This window comes from Oncorhynchus masou, chromosome 24 (genome assembly GCF_036934945.1).
Source record: "Oncorhynchus masou masou isolate Uvic2021 chromosome 24, UVic_Omas_1.1, whole genome shotgun sequence".
Lineage (NCBI taxonomy): Eukaryota > Metazoa > Chordata > Actinopteri > Salmoniformes > Salmonidae > Oncorhynchus > Oncorhynchus masou.
The window spans coordinates 59,751,922-59,771,096 of NC_088235.1; the positions used below are offsets into that span (position 1 = coordinate 59,751,922).

A 19,175-nucleotide genomic window follows, 5' to 3' on the forward strand; every position below is an offset into this window, starting at 1 on the left:
GAGAGTGTATTTAATGCTGTCGACAATGTGTCAGCTGTCTGTGACTAACCCCCACGGAATGGAACATGCTGGGAAATCCCTCCGCTGGAAACTTGCAGATGCAGACTCAAATTCACAAGTGGCCTGGGCCTTGGACCGATGCACCCAACCTCCTAGAATCTCAGCAGCACTCAAGGCCTTCTCAGAGAAGAGAACACGTGTGTATAGATGTGTGTGTGTGTGTGTGTGTGTGCGGGCGGGCGCACGATTACAGTTTATGAACAGAGTGGAGTATGTGAGTTTCAAAACGAGTGTGACAGTGTGAGAGTGAGAAACGGAGAGCGAGGGAGACAAAGGGAGAAAGACGTGTGGGGGGGTGGGGGGGGGGGGTAGGCGACAAAACCAAGAAATGGTGCGAAGCGCTCAGTGTTTCCCTCGGGACAAAAAAAGTGTTTAATAAAAACTGTCAAGTGTAGATACAGTATTCCTCCTCGGCTAGGAGCTAAGAAGGTGACATGACTGACAGGCTGGGCTTGGCAGCAGGAGGTCTGAGTCCCAGACATAGTGTGTGTGCTTGCTCAAACACTATACTTGCACAGCTGGTCAAGCCTATGGGGAGGGACACACACACACGCGCACACGCACACACACACACACACACACACACACACACACACACACACACACACACACACACACACACACACACACACACACACACACACACACACACACACACACACAATTTGAATTCCACTTTATCTTTGACAATTAGAGCCTGCCTCTATCTGTCAGTGGTAGGGGCCAGGAGCCATTGCGGGGCCCTGCTGATAGACAGGACTTTAATTAAAGCTGGTCCCCTCAGCACCCGACAGTTTAGGCTCTGAGTATACTGTGCTCCTGCTGCTACTACTGGGGATGCACAGGGAGAGACAGGCAGCAGAGAAAGCCTCCAGTCCTATCTGTGACAGCACTATCCAGTCCCTCCAGGATTTAGCAATTCCGCAAAAACCTTTTTTTTGCGTGCAAAATCAACAATTGTCTGAATATTACATGAGGGCTTGCAAATTCAACCAATCCCCGCACAATTACCGCATATAACAATCAAATCACTGCAATATTACTGGATAAAAAAAACTGTCTGACCACCGCACTACAAAAAGAGAGCTCGCAATTTGAACCAATCAATGTACTTCAAAAAAATTGCAATCCTGCAGGGACTGATTACAGCAGGTGGCAGAAGATGGCAGAGTTTGCTGTTGGCACGAGTGCTTATAATACCTATGACGTCAACTTTTTTCTTATCTGGCGCATACACACATACAGCCTAGTGCTGAAGTTGCACTTCCTCCCATTTACTGTCCGAGGAACTGAGCACGTGAGTCTTTGTGATTCGCTGGTTTAAGGGAGGCGGTTTAAGGGTAAAATGCATGAAAGTGATGGGGATGATTCACATGGTTAAGGTCAGTGTAGAGGTTAATGCAACCAGTGGACAGATAGAGGGGTCTGACAGGCTGGAGGACAGTCCAAAGACACAATGTCCCTACAAATCATATGTACCACTGAAGGCACTTTCTGAGTACGGTGCATCCAGAGAATTGGAGTCAAAGACTTTGGAGGAATATTCTGACTTACGTTCTGAGTAAGTCAGAACTTTGCGCATATGCGCGCGCACACACACACACACACACGATTACGTCTCCCTAATTTTGTATGTCTCAGTGGCAAACTGCAGAGGGAGTAGTACTGGCATAATCAGACAGGGGACTGGTCTTACTCATGCTACAATGCCAGTGCTGATATTTACCCTTACCACCAGTGCTAGTCACTGAATGCTGCAAGCACACATGGACTGCTACTGATAACAATGATGATGAGGATTTCTCAGCATAGAGATGTTCTATTATGGCTCTCACCAGGTGATGTGATTTCAAGATATTTGGAGGGGCTGAGGGTAGAGTAGACGGGGAAGGGGAAGGGGAGAGAGGGGCTGAGGGAAGTGGAGACGGGGAAGGGGAGAGAGGGGCTGAGGGAAGTGGAGACGGGGAAGGGGAGAGAGGGGCTGAGGGAAGTGGAGACGGGGAAGGGGAGAGAGGGGCTGAGGGTAGAGTAGACGGGGAAGGGGAGAGAGGGGCTGAGGGAAGTGGAGACGGGGAAGGGGAGAGAGGGGCTGAGGGAAGTGGAGACGGGGAAGGGGAGAGAGGGGCTGAGGGAAGTGGAGACGGGGAAGGGGAGAGAGGGGCTGAGGGAAGAGGAGACGGGGAAGGGGAGAGAGGGGCTGAGGGAAGTGGAGACGGGGAAGGGGAGAGAGGGGCTGAGGGAAGAGGAGACGGGGAAGGGGGAGAGAGGGGCTGAGGGAAGTGGAGACGGGGAAGGGGAGAGAGGGGCTGAGGGAAGTGGAGACGGGGAAGGGGGAGAGAGGGGCTGAGGGAAGTGGAGACGGGGAAGGGGAGAGAGGGGCTGAGGGAAGTGGAGACGGGGAAGGGGAAGGGGAGAGAGGGGCTGAGGGAAGTGGAGACGGGGAAGGGGAGAGAGGGGCTGAGGGAAGTGGAGACGGGGAAGGGGAGAGAGGGGCTGAGGGAAGTGGAGACGGGGAAGGGGAGAGGGGCTGAGGGAAGTGGAGACGGGGAAGGGGAGAGAAGGGCTGAGGGAAGAGGAGATGGGGAAGGGGAGAGAGGGGCTGAGGGAAGTGGAGACAGGGAAGGGGAGAGAGGGGCTGAGGGAAGTGGAGACGGGGAAGGGGAGAGAGGGGCTGAGGGAAGAGGAGACGGGGAAGGGGAGAGAGGGGCTGAGGGAAGTGGAGACGGGGAAGGGGAGAGAGGGGCTGAGGGAAGTGGAGATGGGGAAGGGGAGAGAGGGGCTGAGGGAAGAGGAGATGGGGAAGGGGAAAGAGGGGCTGAGGGAAGAGAAGACGGGGAAGGGGGGTTAGGGGCTTGAGGAGAGCGGAGAGGAGAGGGAGAGGGTAGAGGAAAAAGTGGAGGGTAGAGATTACCATCAGGCGGGTGGGGTGGGCTTCGGAGCCGTGGGGGCAACAGAGACCGTAGTTTTACCTTTAGGATGCTGGTATCTCTACTCTGATAGCCAGAACACTAATGTCTGTTGTGGTGGAAGCCTGGGGCCAGATGGAGATGACATCTCTATTGGAGGTGGCCAGAGGGCTGCCAGGATCTATGCTTTAGTGAGGTCCGGATGTTGAAGTTAAAGCTTGTTTACTGCATTTCTATACAATTTAAAAACACTAAAAAGCTATATTTGGAGAAAAAACATCCCACACTGGCTTTGAAGTGTTATAATATCTGCTTTTTGCCCTTTTAACACACTAACACAAGCACGCAGGCATAAGCACACAAGCAGGCACGCACATATTCACACAAACACACACGCAAACAAGCCTAAGCGAGATTTTGTCAATGGCAAATCTTTTTGGGACGGCCGGGCAAACCACATCACGGCGGAGAGCAAAACATTATGTTTTAAAGTTAATTTCCCGCAATTCTACACATTATTCCATGTTACTATGATATCTGAGTGTGACTAACAACAGCAAAAATCAGTGGAGGTCAGGGCCCCTGTGTTCCCAGTCGGTAATTCAGCCACGATTACTACACGTTTAGATAGTAGGCTCGACTAACTAGACTAATTTACCAATCTAAAAAATGTTAGCTGACTCGGCTTAATTGAGCGACTGTCAGCGAGTGACATGTAACAAGGGGGAAACTGCTGATGTACTGACAAGTCTCGTAATTACAACTTGTGGATTCTACTATTCTAACTCTCAACAGTAAATTGAGATCCCGAATAATCTGTATACAACACAGTACCAGTCAAAAGTTTGGACACACCTACTCATTGCAGGGTTTTCTTTATGTGTACACTTTTCTACATTGTAGAATAATAGTGAAGACATCAAAACTATGAAATAACACATATGGAATCATGTAGTAAGATTTTTTTTTTTTTTTTAAGAAATCAACAGCTGTCATCAAGGCAAAGGGTGGCTATTTGAAGAATCTCAAATATAAAATATATTTTGATTTGTTTCACACCTTTTTGGTTACTACATGATTTCACATGTGTTATTTCATAGTTTTGATGTCTGCACTACTATTCTACTGTCACACCCTGATCTTAGTATTCTTTGTTTTCTTTATTATTTTGGTTAGGTCAGGGTGTGACATGGCTGATGTGTGTGTCTTTGTCTAGTGGCCTGTGTCTGCACTTTTGTATGACAGCTTCACGTTTGTTTTGTCATTTTGTATAGTTTTAGTGTTAGTCTTCATGAATAAATAATAGAAGATGTGTTCATATCACGCTGTGCCTTGGTCTCCTCCATTCAACGAACGTGACATCTACAATGTAGAAAATAGTATAAATAAAGAAAAAACAGTGAATGAGTAGGTGTTCTAAAACTTTTGACCGGTGGTGTATATTTTCTTAATTACAGATGGCAGTTGTCATGACAGCCCAGTAAGATGGAGTCGTAGCTTTATTTCTGCAGTACCAAGGCAGAGCAGCAGATATGCCACATTACTTCACAGTCTTTAAAAACAGCCATTTTCAACTAACTAGACTAGACAATAAAAATCTAAGTAATGAAAAAGTTAAAATAATACTTTTCATTGTCGTCGCCCCCTCCCTTTTTGTACACTGCTGCTACTTGCTGTTTATTATCTATGCATAGTCACTTCACCCCCACCTACATGTACAAATGTACCTCGACTAACCTGCACCCCCGCACACTGTCTCGGTACCGGTACCCCCTGTATACAGCCTCGTTATTGTTATTTTATTGTGTTACCTTTACATTTTTATTTCTATTTTAGTCTACTTGGTAAATATTTTCTTAACTCTTCTTGAACTGCACTGTTGGTGTAGGGCTTGTAAGTAAGCAGTTCACTGTAAGGTCTACACTTGTTGCATTCGCGGCACGTGACAAATAAAGTTCGATTTGATTTGATTTTGAAGAAAAAAAAAAGAAATACATTGGCCATCAAGCAAACTTCTTATCCTTTTCAGTGCAACGCCTGGAACAGTGCTTGAAAGGTTTCTGAAAAAATCCTAAATGTTGTGGTTTGAAAACTGTCAAATACAAACTTTCAAAAACTCGAAAACAAACCTACACTCTCCCTCTCTGGCGTGTGATGATGCTCATGTCATCTCCCAATCTGTACCTCATTTGCAGTGAGTGATTCAATTCCTCCAAATCAGCCCTGCTTCCAACTACAGTTGAAGTCGGAAGTTTACATACACCTTAGCCAAATACATTTAAACTCAGTTTTTCACAATTCCTGACATTTAATCCTAGTAAAAATTCCAAGTCTTAGGTCAGTTAGGATCACCACTTTATTTTAAGAATGTGAAATGTCAGAATAATAGTAGAGAGAATGATTTATTTAAGCTTTTATTTCTTTCATCACATTCCCAGTGGGGCAGAAGTTTACATACACTCAATTAGTATTTGGTAGCATTGCCTTTAAATTGTTTAACTTGAGTCAAACGTTTTGGGTAGCCTTCCACAAGCTTCCCACAATAAGATGGGTGAATTTTGGCCATTTCCTCCTGACAGACCTGGTGTAACTGAGTCAGGTTTGTAGGCCTCCTTGCTCGCACACGCTTTTTCAGTTCTGTACAAAATTTCTCTATAGGATTGAGGTCAGGGCTTTGTGATGGTCACTCCAATTCCATGACTTTGTTGTCCTTAAGCCATTTTGCCACAACTTTGGAAGCATGCTTGGGGTTATTGTTCATTTCGAAAACCCATTTGCAACCATGCTTTAACTTCCTGACTGATGTCTTGAGATGTTGCTTCAATACATCCACATAATTTTCCGACCTCATGATGCCATCTATTTTGTGATGTGCATCAGACCCTCCTGCAGCAAAGCACCGCCACAACATGATGCTGCCACCCCCGTGCTTCACGGTTGGGATGGTGTTCTTCAGCATGCAAGCCTCCCCGTTTTTCCTCCAAACATAACAATGGTCATTATGGCCAAACAGTTCTATTTTTGTTTCATCAGACCAGAGGACATTTCTACAAAAAGTACAATCTTTGTCCCCATGTGCAGTTGCAAACCGTAATCTGGCTTTTTTATGGCGGTTTTGGAGCAGTGGCTTCTTCCTTGCTGAGCGGCCTTTCAGGTTATGTCAATATAGGACTCGTTTTACTGTGGATATAGATCATTTTGTTTCCTCCAGCATCTTCACAAGGTACTGTGCGGTTGTTCTGGGATTGATTTGCACTTTTCGCACCAAAGTACGTTCATCTCTAGGAGACAGAAATCATCTCCTTCCTGAGCGGTATGACGGCTGCGTGGTCCCATGGTGTTTATACTTAGATACTATTGTTTGTACTGATGAACGTAGTACCTTCAGGCGTTTGGAAATTGCTCAGAAGAATGAACCAGACTTGTGGAGGTCTACAATTTTTTTCTGAGGTCTTGCCTGATTTCTTTTGATTTTCCCATGATGTCAAGCAAAGAGGCACTGCGTTTGAAGGTAGGCCTTGAAATACATCCACAGGTACACCTCCAATTGACTCAAATGATGTCAACTAGCCTATCAGAAGCTTCTAAAGCCATAACATTTTCTGAAATTTTCCAAGCTGTTTAAAGGCACAGTCAACTTAGTGTATGTAAACTTCTGACCCACTGGAATTGTGATACAGTGAATTATAAGTGAAATAATCTGTCTGTAAACAATTGTTGTAAAAATTACTTGTGTCATGCACAAAGCAGATATCCTAACCCACTTGCCAAAACTACAGTTTGTTAACAAGATATTTGTGGAATGGTTGAAAACTGAGTTTTAATGACTCCAACCTAAGTGTATGTAAACTTCCGACTTCTACTGTAACTAAAGTTTGTAACCTCTCCCTGCTCATTATAGCTCCGACCAACAGTAAATACAACATTGCTTGTTCCCTCGCGCATATGCACACACAGGTCCCCCAGATGCCTGGCCTCGCTCGTCTTGTGTTCTTCATTAATGTTTGAGTGGTTATTTGATAAACGAGGACAGCTACACCGGCCATGCTCTCTGTGTTAGCAGCCTGTCACAATCTGTGTACGACAGCTTTCATAACCCAGAGAGCACCCATGACCCGATAGGGGCCAGCCAATCACATGATCTTACGAAGGTCCTCCAATGTCATGCTCTCCTAAATGGACTTCTGAGAGACACAGACAGGAAACCACTTTTCACTTACAAGAAACACCAACAGGTAGGTTAGAGGACTTTGTGTATGAACTGGCCTGGCTAGTTGCTATGTATTGATACATTCAACTAAGTATACTGTCGGCCACCACACATTCAACATTGGTCATTCATCTACCGTGGGGAGGGTCTCAGAGAAGGACACATGTAATATGATACAAAGATTCCTCCAGGAGTGAATGTACAGACTTGATTAATTCACCCATGATCCTCTTTCACCACTATTTAATCATCTTTCAATCCCTCTGCCTATGACACAGATTTATTTCGACCACGAGGCATTTGGGCAGTCTGACAAAAAGCAAGTGTGGATCCTTTAAGTAGCCATGCTTTCACAAACTAAAATAGTCCCCTCTCTGCTCTACTGAGATGGCAGACTGAGATGGCAGACTCAGGGGATTACCCCATCCTACAGGCTCCTTCCTAAACTTCCCCTTTTCGCCAATGAAGAGTCTCACTTCCTATTTCAGGGGACAAAAGAGGAAATGAAAGGGAGAATGTGTGGATCAGCAAAAACATACCATTCCCCATGATCTCTCTCTCATTCTCCCTCTCTTTCCTCTTTCCTTCTCACGCACACGCACGCGCACACACGCACACACACACACACGCACACACACGCACACACGAACACACATGCACACACAAACAAATGAACATGATTGAAAAAGCAACATCTTTGGTATTGATTTCTCTGTAAACGAAACCGCTGTATGTTTACACGTGGTTTATTGATTTGGGGATATACTGTCGTCAATGTACAGTATCTGTCGTCATCTGTCGTCATGTACGGTATCTGTCATCATGTACGGTATCTGTCGTCATGTACGGTATCTGTCGTCATGTACGGTATCTGTCGTCATGTACGGTATCTGTCATCATGTACAGTATCTGTCGTCATGTACGGTATCTGTCGTCATGTACGGTATCTGTCGTCATGTACGGTATCTGTCGTCATGTACAGTATCTGTCGTCACTGACATACAGCTGACTGCTTGCAGGACCAATCAGCCGAGCTGATTCTATAATATCAGCACATTTGAAGGAAATAGGAAGTGTGATGACCATCTTCTCACGCACATTACGGCACATGACTCTGTTAGCACAAGAATGTGGTCTAGAGCGAACTAACACCAATCCCTTTTTACCACTTGATGTTTGAACACTTATGACATCAATCTCAGGTCTTTAAATAAACACATCTGACTGGTGACATTTCTGAGAGCTTCCTCTCAGCCCTGCATCACGGGCCCTCAGCAACAGGAAGTGACACGTGGCTACTGACTCACCGCAGGCACCAGTAGTTTGTTGACCTCGTCCACAGCCCGCTTCAGCTTAATCTCAGCGCGGTTCTGTGCGTCCTCCACTGTGATCAGGACATGCAGGTCCTCGTTGAGGTGCTCCCAGTTGGGTTTGCCGCGGTTCTGCTCTTCCTGACGGGGGGAACGGAGGAAAAGAGTTCAAAACAAGTCCAGACAGAGGTTGTACTTCATGGGCCGGTTTCCCAGACACAGATTAAACCTAATTCAGGACTAACAGATTCTCAATGGAGAAGAGCTTTTTAGTCCAGGACTAACAGATTCTCAATGGAGAAGCGCTTTTTAGTCCAGGACTAACAGATTCTCAATGGAGAAGAGCTTTTTAGTCCAGGACTAACAGATTCTCAAAGGAGAAGCGCTTTTTAGTCCAGGACTAACAGATTCTCAATGGAGAAGCGCTTTTTAGTCCAGGACTAACAGATTCTCAATGGAGAAGCGCTTTTTAGTCCAGGACTAACAGATTCTCAATGGAGAAGCGCTTTTTAGTCCAGGACTAACAGATTCTCAATGGAGAAGCGCTTTTAGTCCAGGACTAACAGATTCTCAATGGAGAAGAGCTTTTAGTCCAGGACTAACAGATTCTCAATGGAGAAGAGCTTTTTAGTCCAGGACTAACAGATTCTCAATGGAGAAGAGCTTTTTAGTCCAGGACTAACAGATTCTCAATGGAGAAGAGCTTTTTAGTCCAGGACTAACAGATTCTCAATGGAGAAGCGCTTTTTAGTCCAGGACTAACAGATTCTCAATGGAGAAGAGCTTTTTAGTCCAGGACTAACAGATTCTCAATGGAGAAGAGCTTTTTAGTCCAGGACTAACAGATTCTCAATGGAGAAGAGCTTTTTAGTCCAGGACTAACAGATTCTCAATGGAGAAGAGCTTTTTAGTCCAGGACTAACAGATTCTCAATGGAGAAGAGCTTTTTAGTCCAGGACTAACAGATTCTCAATGGAGAAGAGCTTTTTAGTCCAGGACTAACAGATTCTCAATGGAGACGAGCTTTTAGTCCAGGACTAACAGATTCTCAATGGAGAAGAGCTTTTAGTCCAGGACTAACAGATTCTCAATGGAGAAGCGCTTTTTAGTCCAGGACTAACAGATTCTCAATGGAGAAGAGCTTTTTAGTCCAGGACTAACAGATTCTCAATGGAGAAGAGCTTTTTAGTCCAGGACTAACAGATTCTCAATGGAGAAGAGCTTTTTAGTCCAGGACTAACAGATTCTCAAAGGAGAAGAGCTTTTAGTCCAGGACTAACAGATTCTCAATGGAGAAGAGCTTTTAGTCCAGGACTAACAGATTCTCAATGGAGAAGAGCTTTTTAGTCCAGGACTAACAGATTCTCAAAGGAGAAGAGCTTTTAGTCCAGGACTAACAGATTCTCAATGGAGAAGAGCTTTTTAGTCCAGGACTAACAGATTCTCAATGGAGAAGAGCTTTTAGTCCAGGACTAACAGATTCTCAATGGAGAAGAGCCTTTTAGTCCAGGACTAACAGATTCTCAATGGAGAAGAGCTTTTTAGTCCAGGACTAACAGATTCTCAATGGAGAAGAGCTTTTAGTCCAGGACTAACAGATTCTCAATGGAGAAGAGCTTTTTAGTCCAGGACTAACAGATTCTCAATGGAGACGAGCTTTTTAGTCCAGGACTAACAGATTCTCAATGGAGAAGCGCTTTTTAGTCCAGGACTAACAGATTATCAATGGAGAAGCGCTTTTTAGTCCAGGACTAACAGATTCTCAATGGAGAAGAGCTTTTTAGTCCAGGACTAACAGATTCTCAATGGAGAAGAGCTTTTTAGTCCAGGACTAACAGATTCTCAATGGAGAAGAGCTTTTTAGTCCAGGACTAACAGATTCTCAAAGGAGAAGAGCTTTTTAGTCCAGGACTAACAGATTCTCAATGGAGAAGAGCTTTTTAGTCCAGGACTAACAGATTCTCAATGGAGAAGAGCTTTTTAGTCCAGGACTAACAGATTCTCAATGGAGAAGAGCCTTTTAGTCCAGGACTAACAGATTCTCAAAGGAGAAGAGCTTTTAGTCCAGGACTAACAGATTCTCAATGGAGAAGAGCTTTTTAGTCCAGGACTAACAGATTCTCAATGGAGAAGAGCTTTTTAGTCCAGGACTAACAGATTCTCAATGGAGAAGCGCTTTTTAGTCCAGGACTAACAGATTCTCAATGGAGAAGCGCTTTTTAGTCCAGGACTAACAGATTCTCAATGGAGAAGCGCTTTTTAGTCCAGGACTAACAGATTCTCAATGGAGAAGAGCTTTTTAGTCCAGGACTAACAGATTCTCAATGGAAAAGAGCTTTTTAGTCCAGGACTAACAGATTCTCAATGGAGAAGAGCTTTTTAGTCCAGGACTAACAGATTCTCAATGGAGAAGAGCTTTTTAGTCCAGGACTAACAGATTCTCAATGGAGAAGAGCTTTTTAGTCCAGGACTAACAGATTCTCAATGGAGAAGAGCTTTTTAGTCCAGGACTAACAGATTCTCAATGGAGAAGAGCTTTTTAGTCCAGGACTAGGCTTAATCTGTGTCTGGGAATCAAATCAAATTGTATTTGTCAAATGCGCCAAATACAACAGGTGTAGACGTTACAGTGAACTGCTTACTTACGAGCCCTTAACCGACAATGCAGTTTTAAGAACAATATGTGCCAAGTAAAAAAAAAAAAATAGATAAGTAAAACATTTGAAAATGTAAAAAAATTATAATTAAAGAGCAGTAGTAAAATAACAGTAGCAAGGCTATAATACAGGGTGTATCGGTAGAGAGTCAATGTGCAGGGGCACAAGTTAGTTGAGGTAACTGAGGTAATATGCACACGTCGGCAGAAACAGGCCCCATATATGTTTTGATGGGGGTCAGAGGTCAAATATGATCAACGACCAATGATTTGTCAGTATGCATGTATGGGCAAATTTACTCACTCCAGAATATCACATGATAACGAACACATCTCCATAGGCATGGTTTTCATGACATGTACCACTGCCAGAAGAGTTCTAGAAAATCCCAAAGTAAATCCTCCATGTCAGGAAGCATGTAAGATCCACGGACTCGTTGAACTCCCCACATTCTTCACGAGACCTCACTGAGAGTGGAACGGTTTCCCTCTTGTTTTCCTTTATTCAATAAAGCTAATCTGTTCAGAACGAGGCAAAAAAAAATAGCCAGTGTTACCCGCAGTGGCTCCACGTGACAGACTAAAAAGGACTGTCTGGGTCAAACCACAGGTTAAACTGGAGGCGGCCAGGAGGTTACGCAACGTCACTGGCGGCTTTTTATTCTCGATCATTTCCTCTCTTTACTCTCCGGACCTGCAGCACTGCTGAGCCTTAGGGATCAGCGCAATGGAACCCGAATTATTGTATTAAACGCAGCGGCTCCTTTCCTCTGGTGAAGGAAAGTCTCAGCATCATTTTAGCTATAGTTAAAAAACTACTTCCATAAATACTAACATAAATATGCTTCCAGCTTTTAAAACAAGAAGTGCGTGTGAGTGGGGTTCCATTGAATTCCAGCCTCAATATTAGGATCAAATGTCACAATACAACTCTGACATTTCCCTCTCTGCTTCCTCGCCAGCCCAACACTCCAGAACGAACAGCAACCGCCCGTTACCGAACGGAGGAGAAGAAACATGGTAAACAAACAAAAACACGGCGTATCCGAAAAAGACTCCACTTTGATCTGCCTAAATCCATGACAACGCAGCGGAAGACAGGACACACAGTACATGACATCAAAGGTGGCGTTCCTATACAAAGAAGGCTTGTATACCTAACACGGAGAGAGACAGAGAGACGGGGGAGAAAGAGAGAGAGAGAGAGAGAGGGTGGGGGGAGACAGAGAGACGGGGAGAAAGAGAGAGAGAGAGAGAGAGAGGGGGGGGGGGAGACAGAGAGACGGGGGAGAAAGAGAGAGAGAGAGAGGGTGGGGGGGAGACAGAGAGACGGGGGAGAAAGAGAGAGAGAGAGAGAGAGAGGGTGGGGGGAGACAGAGAGACGGGGGAGAAAGAGAGAGAGAGAGAGGGGGGGGGGAGACAGAGAGACGGGGGAGAAAGAGAGAGAGAGACGGTGGGGGGGAGACAGAGAGACGGGGGAGAAAGAGAGAGAGAGAGAGGGTGGGGGGGGGGAGACAGAGAGACGGGGGAGAAAGAGACAGAGAGACGGTGGGGGGGAGACAGAGACAGAGAGACGGTGGGGGGGAGACAGACAGACAGACAGACAGAGGGGAGAGACAGACAGACAGACAGACAGACAGACAGACAGACAGACAGAGGGGAGAGACAGACAGACAGACAGACAGACAGAGGGGAGAGACAGACAGACAGACAGACAGAGGGGAGAGACGGGACAGACAGACAGACAGAGGGGAGAGACGGGACAGACAGACAGACAGAGGGGAGAGACGGGACAGACCGACAGACAGAGGGGAGAGACGGGACAGACAGACAGGACAGAGGGGACAGAGGGGACAGAGGGGACAGACAGACAGACAGACAGACAGACAGACAGAAAAACATTAAATTCTAAAACCACCTGAAAGGAAGCGATTCCCAAACCTTCCATAACAAAACCATCACCAACAGAGAAATTAACCTGGAGAAGAGCCCCCTCAGCAAGCTGGTCATGGGCTCTGTTCACAAACACAAACAGACCACTCAGAGCCCCAGGACAGAAACACAATTAAACCCAACCAAATCATGAGAAAACACATTGAAAAGAATTTACAACAAAAAAACAGAGCAAACTAGAATGCTATTTGGCACTAAACAGAGAGTACACAGTCACAGAATACTTGACCACTGTGAATGACCCAAAATTAAGGACATCTTTGACTATGCACAGACTCGGTGAGCATAGCCTTGCTATTGAGAAAGGCCGCCGTAGGCAGACCTGGCTCTCAATAGAAGACAGGCTATGTGCTCACTGCCCACGAAATGAGTTGGAAACTGAGCTGCACTTCCTAACCCCCTGGCAAATGTATGACCATATTAAAAACACACATTTCTCTCAGATTACACAGACCTACAAAGAATTCGAAAAACAAATCCAAATTTGATAAACTCCCAGATCTATTGGGAGTAGATATCTATTGTAGATATCTATTGGGCAACCAGTGAAGAACAAATACAACCTATATTAATGTTTATTTATTTACCCTTTTGCACTTTAACTATTTGCACAATCATTACAACAGTGTATATTGACATAATATGACATTTGAACTCTCTTTATTCTTCTGGAACTTTTGTGAGTGTAATGTTTACAGTACATTTTTTATTTCACAAATGTTGATTATCTATTTCACTTGCTTTGGCAATGTAAACATTCAGTTTCCATGCCAATAAATCCCCTGAAATTTTGAGAGAGAGAGAGAGCCCATTGCCCTCTATGGTTGTGAGGTCTGGGGTCCGCTCACCAACCAAGACTTCATAAAATGGGACAAACACCAAATTGAGACTCTGCACGCAGAATTCTGCAAAAATATCCTCCGTGTATGTAACGGCGTTCTTCTTTTGTTGAAAGAGAGTCGGACCGAAATGCAGCGTGTAGGTTACTCATGTTTAATAGTGAAACAAACAAAACAAACTATACATGAAATAACAAATAAATACAAAACAACAAACAGAACGTGAAACCTATTACGGCCTGACTGGTGAAACTAACACAGAGACAGGAACAATCACCCACGAAATGTAAAGCGAAACCCAGGCTACCTAAATACGGTTCCCAATCAGAGACAATGAGAATCACCTGACTCTGATTGAGAAACGCCTCAGGCAGCCAAACCTATTAAACACACACACCCCTAATCAGCTACAATCCCAACTACTACAAACCCCAATACGAAACTGCAATACATAATAAACCCATGTCACACCCTGGTCTGACTAACTAATAAACTAAAACACAAAATACTAAGACCAAGGCGTGACAGAACCCCCCCCCCCCTAAGCTGCGGACTCCCGAACGCACCTCAAAAACCATAGGGAGGGTCCGGGTGGGCGTCTGTCCATGGTGGCGGTTCCGGCTCCGGACGTGGACCCCACTTCATAAATGTCATTATTCCTCCCCTTCGCGTCCTGGGATAATCCACCCTCATCGCCGACCATGGCCGAATAGTCCTCACCCAGAACCCTACATAACAGAGGAGCAGCTCGTGACTGAGGGGCAGCTCGGGACTGAGGCAGCTCGGGACTGAGGGGCAACTTGGGACTGAGGGGCAGCTCGGGACTGAGGGGCAGCTCGGGACTGAGGGGCAGCTCGGGACTGAGGGGCAGCTCGGAACTGAGAAGAAGCCCAGTACTGAGAAGAAGCCCAGTACTGAGAAGAAGCCCAGTACTGAGAAGAAGCACAGCCAGGCAGTTGAATCCGGCAGATCCTGGCTGACTGGCGGATCCTGGCTGACTGGCAGATCCTGGCCGACTGGCGGATCCTGGCTGACTAGCAGATCTGGCAGATCCTGGCTGACTGGCGGATCCTGGCTGACTGGCAGATCCTGGCCGACTGGCGGATCCTGGCTGACTAGCAGATCTGGCAGATCCTGGCTGACTGGCGGATCTTGGCTGACTAGCAGATCTGGAAGAGTCTGGTTGACTGGCAGATCTGGAAGAGTCTGGCTGACTGGCAGATCTGGAAGAGTCTGGCTGACTGGCAGATCTGGAAGATTCTGGCTGACTGGCAGATCTGGAAGAGTCTGGTTGACTGGCAGATCTGGAAGAGTCTGGCTGACTGGCAGATCTGGAAGAGTCTGGCTGACTGGCAGATCTGGAAGAGTCTGGCTGACTGGCAGATCTGGAAGAGTCTGGTTGACTGGCAGATCTGGAAGAGTCTGGCTGACTGGCAGAGTCTGGCTGACTGGCAGATCTGGCAGAGTCTGGCTGACTGGAAGAGTCTGGCTGACTGGCAGATCTGGAAGAGTCTGGCTGACTGGCAGATCTGGAAGAGTCTGGCTGACTGGCAGATCTGGCTGCTTCATGCTGACTGACGGCTCTGGCTGCTCCATGCTGACTGGCGGCTCTGGCAACTCCATGCAGACTGGCAACTCCATGCAGACTGGCAGCTCCTTGCAGACTGGCAGCTCCATGCAGACTGGCAGCTCCTTGCAGACTGGCAGCTCTGGCTGCTCCTTGCAGACTGGCAGCTCTGGCTGCTCTATGCCGACTGGCAGCTCTGGCTGCTCCATGCAGACTAGAAACTCCATGCAGACTGGCAACTCCATGCAGACTGGCAACTCCATGCAGACTGGCAACTCCATGCAGACTGGCAACTCCTTGCAGACTGGCAGCTCTGGCTGCTCCATGCAGACTAGCTGCTCCATGCAGACTGGCAGCTCTGGCTGCTCTATGCAGACTGACAGCTCTGGCTGCTCCATGTAGACTGGCAGCTCAGGCTGCTCTATACAGGCAGGAGGCTCCGGCAGCGCTGTAGAGGAGGAAGGCTCTAGAACCGCTGAACAGGCGGGAGACTCCGACAGCGCAAGAGAGGGAGAAAGCGCTGGCTGCGCTGAACAGGCGAGGCGCACTGTAGGCCTGATGCGTGGTGCTGGCACTGGTGGTATTGGGCCGAGGACACGCACAGGAAGCCTAGTGCGGGGCGCTGCTACTGGAGGGCTGGGGTGTGGAGGTGGTACTGGATAGACCGGACCGTGCAGGCACACTGGAGCTCTTGAGCACCGAGCCTGCCCAACCTTACCTGGTTGAATACTCTCGGTTGCCCTGCCAGTGCTGTGAGGAGAAATAGCCCGCACTGGGCTATGTAGGCGAGCGCAAGGCTGGTGCCATGTAAGCCGGCCCAAGGAGACGCACTGGAGACCGGATGCGTAGAGCCGGCTTCATGGCATTTGGCTCGATGCACAATCTAGCCCGGCCGATACGCGGAGCTGAAATATACCGCACCGGGCTATGCACCCGCACTGGGGACACCGTGCGCACCACTGCATAACACGGTGCCTGCCCGGTCTCTCTAGCCACCCGGTAAGCACAGGGAGATTGCGCAGGTCTCCTACCTGACGCAGCCATACTCCCTGATAGCCCCCCCCCCCCCAAGACATTTTTGGGGCTGCTTTTCGGGCTTCCATCCACGTCGCCGTGCTGCCTCCTCATACCTGCGCCTCTCCGCTTTATCCGCTTCTAATTCCTCCTTGGGGCGGCGATATTCACCAGGCTGAGCCCAGGGTCCTTTTCCGTCCAGTTCCTCCTCCCATGTCCAATTCTCCAAATGGTGTAGCCTCTCCCACTGAAGCTGCTTCTGTTGCCTCTCGTGTAGCTCCTGTTTCCTCTTCGCCTGCTGCACCTTTGGGCGGCTACACTCCTCTGGTTTAGCCCAGGGTCCTCTTCCGTCAAGGATTTCCTCCCATGTCCAGAAATCCTTAATACGCGGCTCCACTTCGGGCTGCACCTGCCTGTTGACACGCTGCTCGGTCCGAGTGTGGTGGGTGACTCTGTAACGGCGTTCTTCTTTTGTTGAAAGAGAGTCAGACCGAAATGCAGCGTGTAGGTTACTCATGTTTAATAGTGAAACAAACAAAACGAACTATACATGAAATAACAAATAAATACAAAACAACAAACAGAACGTGAAACCTATTACAGCCTGACTGGTGAAACTAACACAGAGACAGGAACAATCACCCACGAAATGTAAAGCGAAACCCAGGCTACCTAAATACGGTTCCCGATCAGAGACAACGAGAATCACCTGACTCTGATTGAGAACCGCCTCAGGCAGCCAAACCTATTAAACACACACACCCCTAATCAGCTACAATCCCAACTACTACAAACCCCAATACGAAACTGCAATACATAATAAACCCATGTCACACCCTGGTCTGACTAACTAATAAACTAAAACACAAAATACTAAGACCAAGGCGTGACAGTGTACAACGTAGAACACCAAATAATGCATGCAGAGCAGAATTAGGCCAATACCCATTAATTATCAAAATCCAGAAAAGAGCCGTTGAATTCTATAATCACCTAAAAGGAAGCGATTCCCAAACCTTCCATAACAAAGCCATCACCTACAGAGAGATGAACCTGGAGAAGAGTCCCCTAAGCAAGCTAGTCCTGGGGCTCTGTTCACAAACACACCCTACAGAGCCCAAGGACATAAGCACAATTAGACCCAACCAAATCATGAGAAAACAAAAAGATAATTACTTGACACATTGGAAAGAATTTACAAAAAAGCAGAGCAAACTAGAATGCTATTTGGCCCTACACAGAGAGTACACAGCGGCAGAATACCTGACCACTGTGACTGACTCAAAATTAAGGAGAGCTTTGACTATGTACAGACTCAGTGAGCATAGCCTTGCTATTGAGAAAGGCTGCCGTAGGCAGACATGGCTCTCAAGAGAAGACAGGCTATGTGCTCACTGCCCACAAAATGAGGTGGAAACTGAGCTGCATTTCCTAACCTCCTGCCCAATGTATGACCATATTAGAGAGACATATTTCCCTCAGATTACACAGATCCACAAAGAACTCGAAAACAAATCCAATTTTGATAAACTCCCATATCTACTAGGTGAAATTCCAGTGTGCCATCACAGCAGCAAGATTTGTGACTTGTTGCCACGAGAAAAGGGCAACCAGTGAAGAACAAACACCATTGTAAATACAACCCATATTTATGCTAATTTATTTTCCCTTGTATACCTTAACCATTTGTACATTGTTAAAACACTGTATATATATATATATATATATATATGTAATATGACATTTGTAATGTCTTTATTGTTTTGAAACTCCTGTATGTGTAATGTTTACTGTTAATTTTAATTGTTTATTTCACTTTATATATTCACTTTACATATTATCTACCTCACTTACTTTGGCAATGTTAACACGTTTCCCATGCCAATAAAGCCCTTGAATTGAATTGAATTGAATCAGACAGACAGACAGACAGACAGACAGACAGACAGACAGACAGACAGACAGACAGACAGACAGACAGACAGACAGACAGACACAGACAGACACAGACAGACACAGACAGACAGACCAGACAGACCAGACAGGACAGACAGACAGGACAGACAGGACAGACAGGACAGACAGGACAGACAGGACAGACAGAGACACAGAGACACAGAGACACAGAGACAGGAGAGAGAGAGCAATATCAGATCAAGGATGTTTCTCTGTTGAACTGGGATGAAGCGTGCAGCCTGACACAAACAAACACGGTTCTCTGAACACAGACATGTCTGACGTGTGAGAGACTCCCGGGGCGTCGTGTGTGAGCCGACAGGAACAAAGAAAGGACCTCGATTTGGTTTGTTAATCAGATTTGTCTTTACGATCTCATCAAGTTAGTTCAGGGAAGAAGAATTTGACTCTTTACGTGGACTGTGGTATTTTGGAGTATGGTATTTGGTGGAAGTATATGAACAATTATACACTAAAATGTTTCAATCGAAATCTAACCTGATGCCACCTTGTTTCTCAGCTCAGTAGCAACAGTGCCTGTACATACTATAAATCTCCCCCGGAAATGATAGGTGACAAAATGCTTTGATTTACACGTGAATTAAAGATGCCACTGTTTAAAGAAAAGGAGGGAGCTCTGACGAGACAGAGGTGGGGCTGTATGCCGATAAAGGCCATTGCCATGACGAAAGCTTTTCATCTCC

At 46.3% G+C, this 19,175-nt stretch overlaps 1 protein-coding gene across 4 annotated transcripts in view; it reads right to left on the minus strand.

Annotated features, from left to right (window-relative positions):
* LOC135512413 (KH domain-containing RNA-binding protein QKI-like) overlaps positions 1 to 19,175 on the minus strand; it is a 110,690-nt gene that overhangs the window by 26,851 nt on the left and 64,664 nt on the right. For all 4 annotated transcript variants that reach the window (XM_064934428.1, XM_064934426.1, XM_064934427.1 and 1 more), the window contains exon 4: positions 8,484 to 8,627. In XM_064934428.1, coding sequence (XP_064790500.1) covers positions 8,484 to 8,627 — 144 coding nt within the window. The remainder of the gene's footprint in view (positions 1 to 8,483; positions 8,628 to 19,175) is intronic.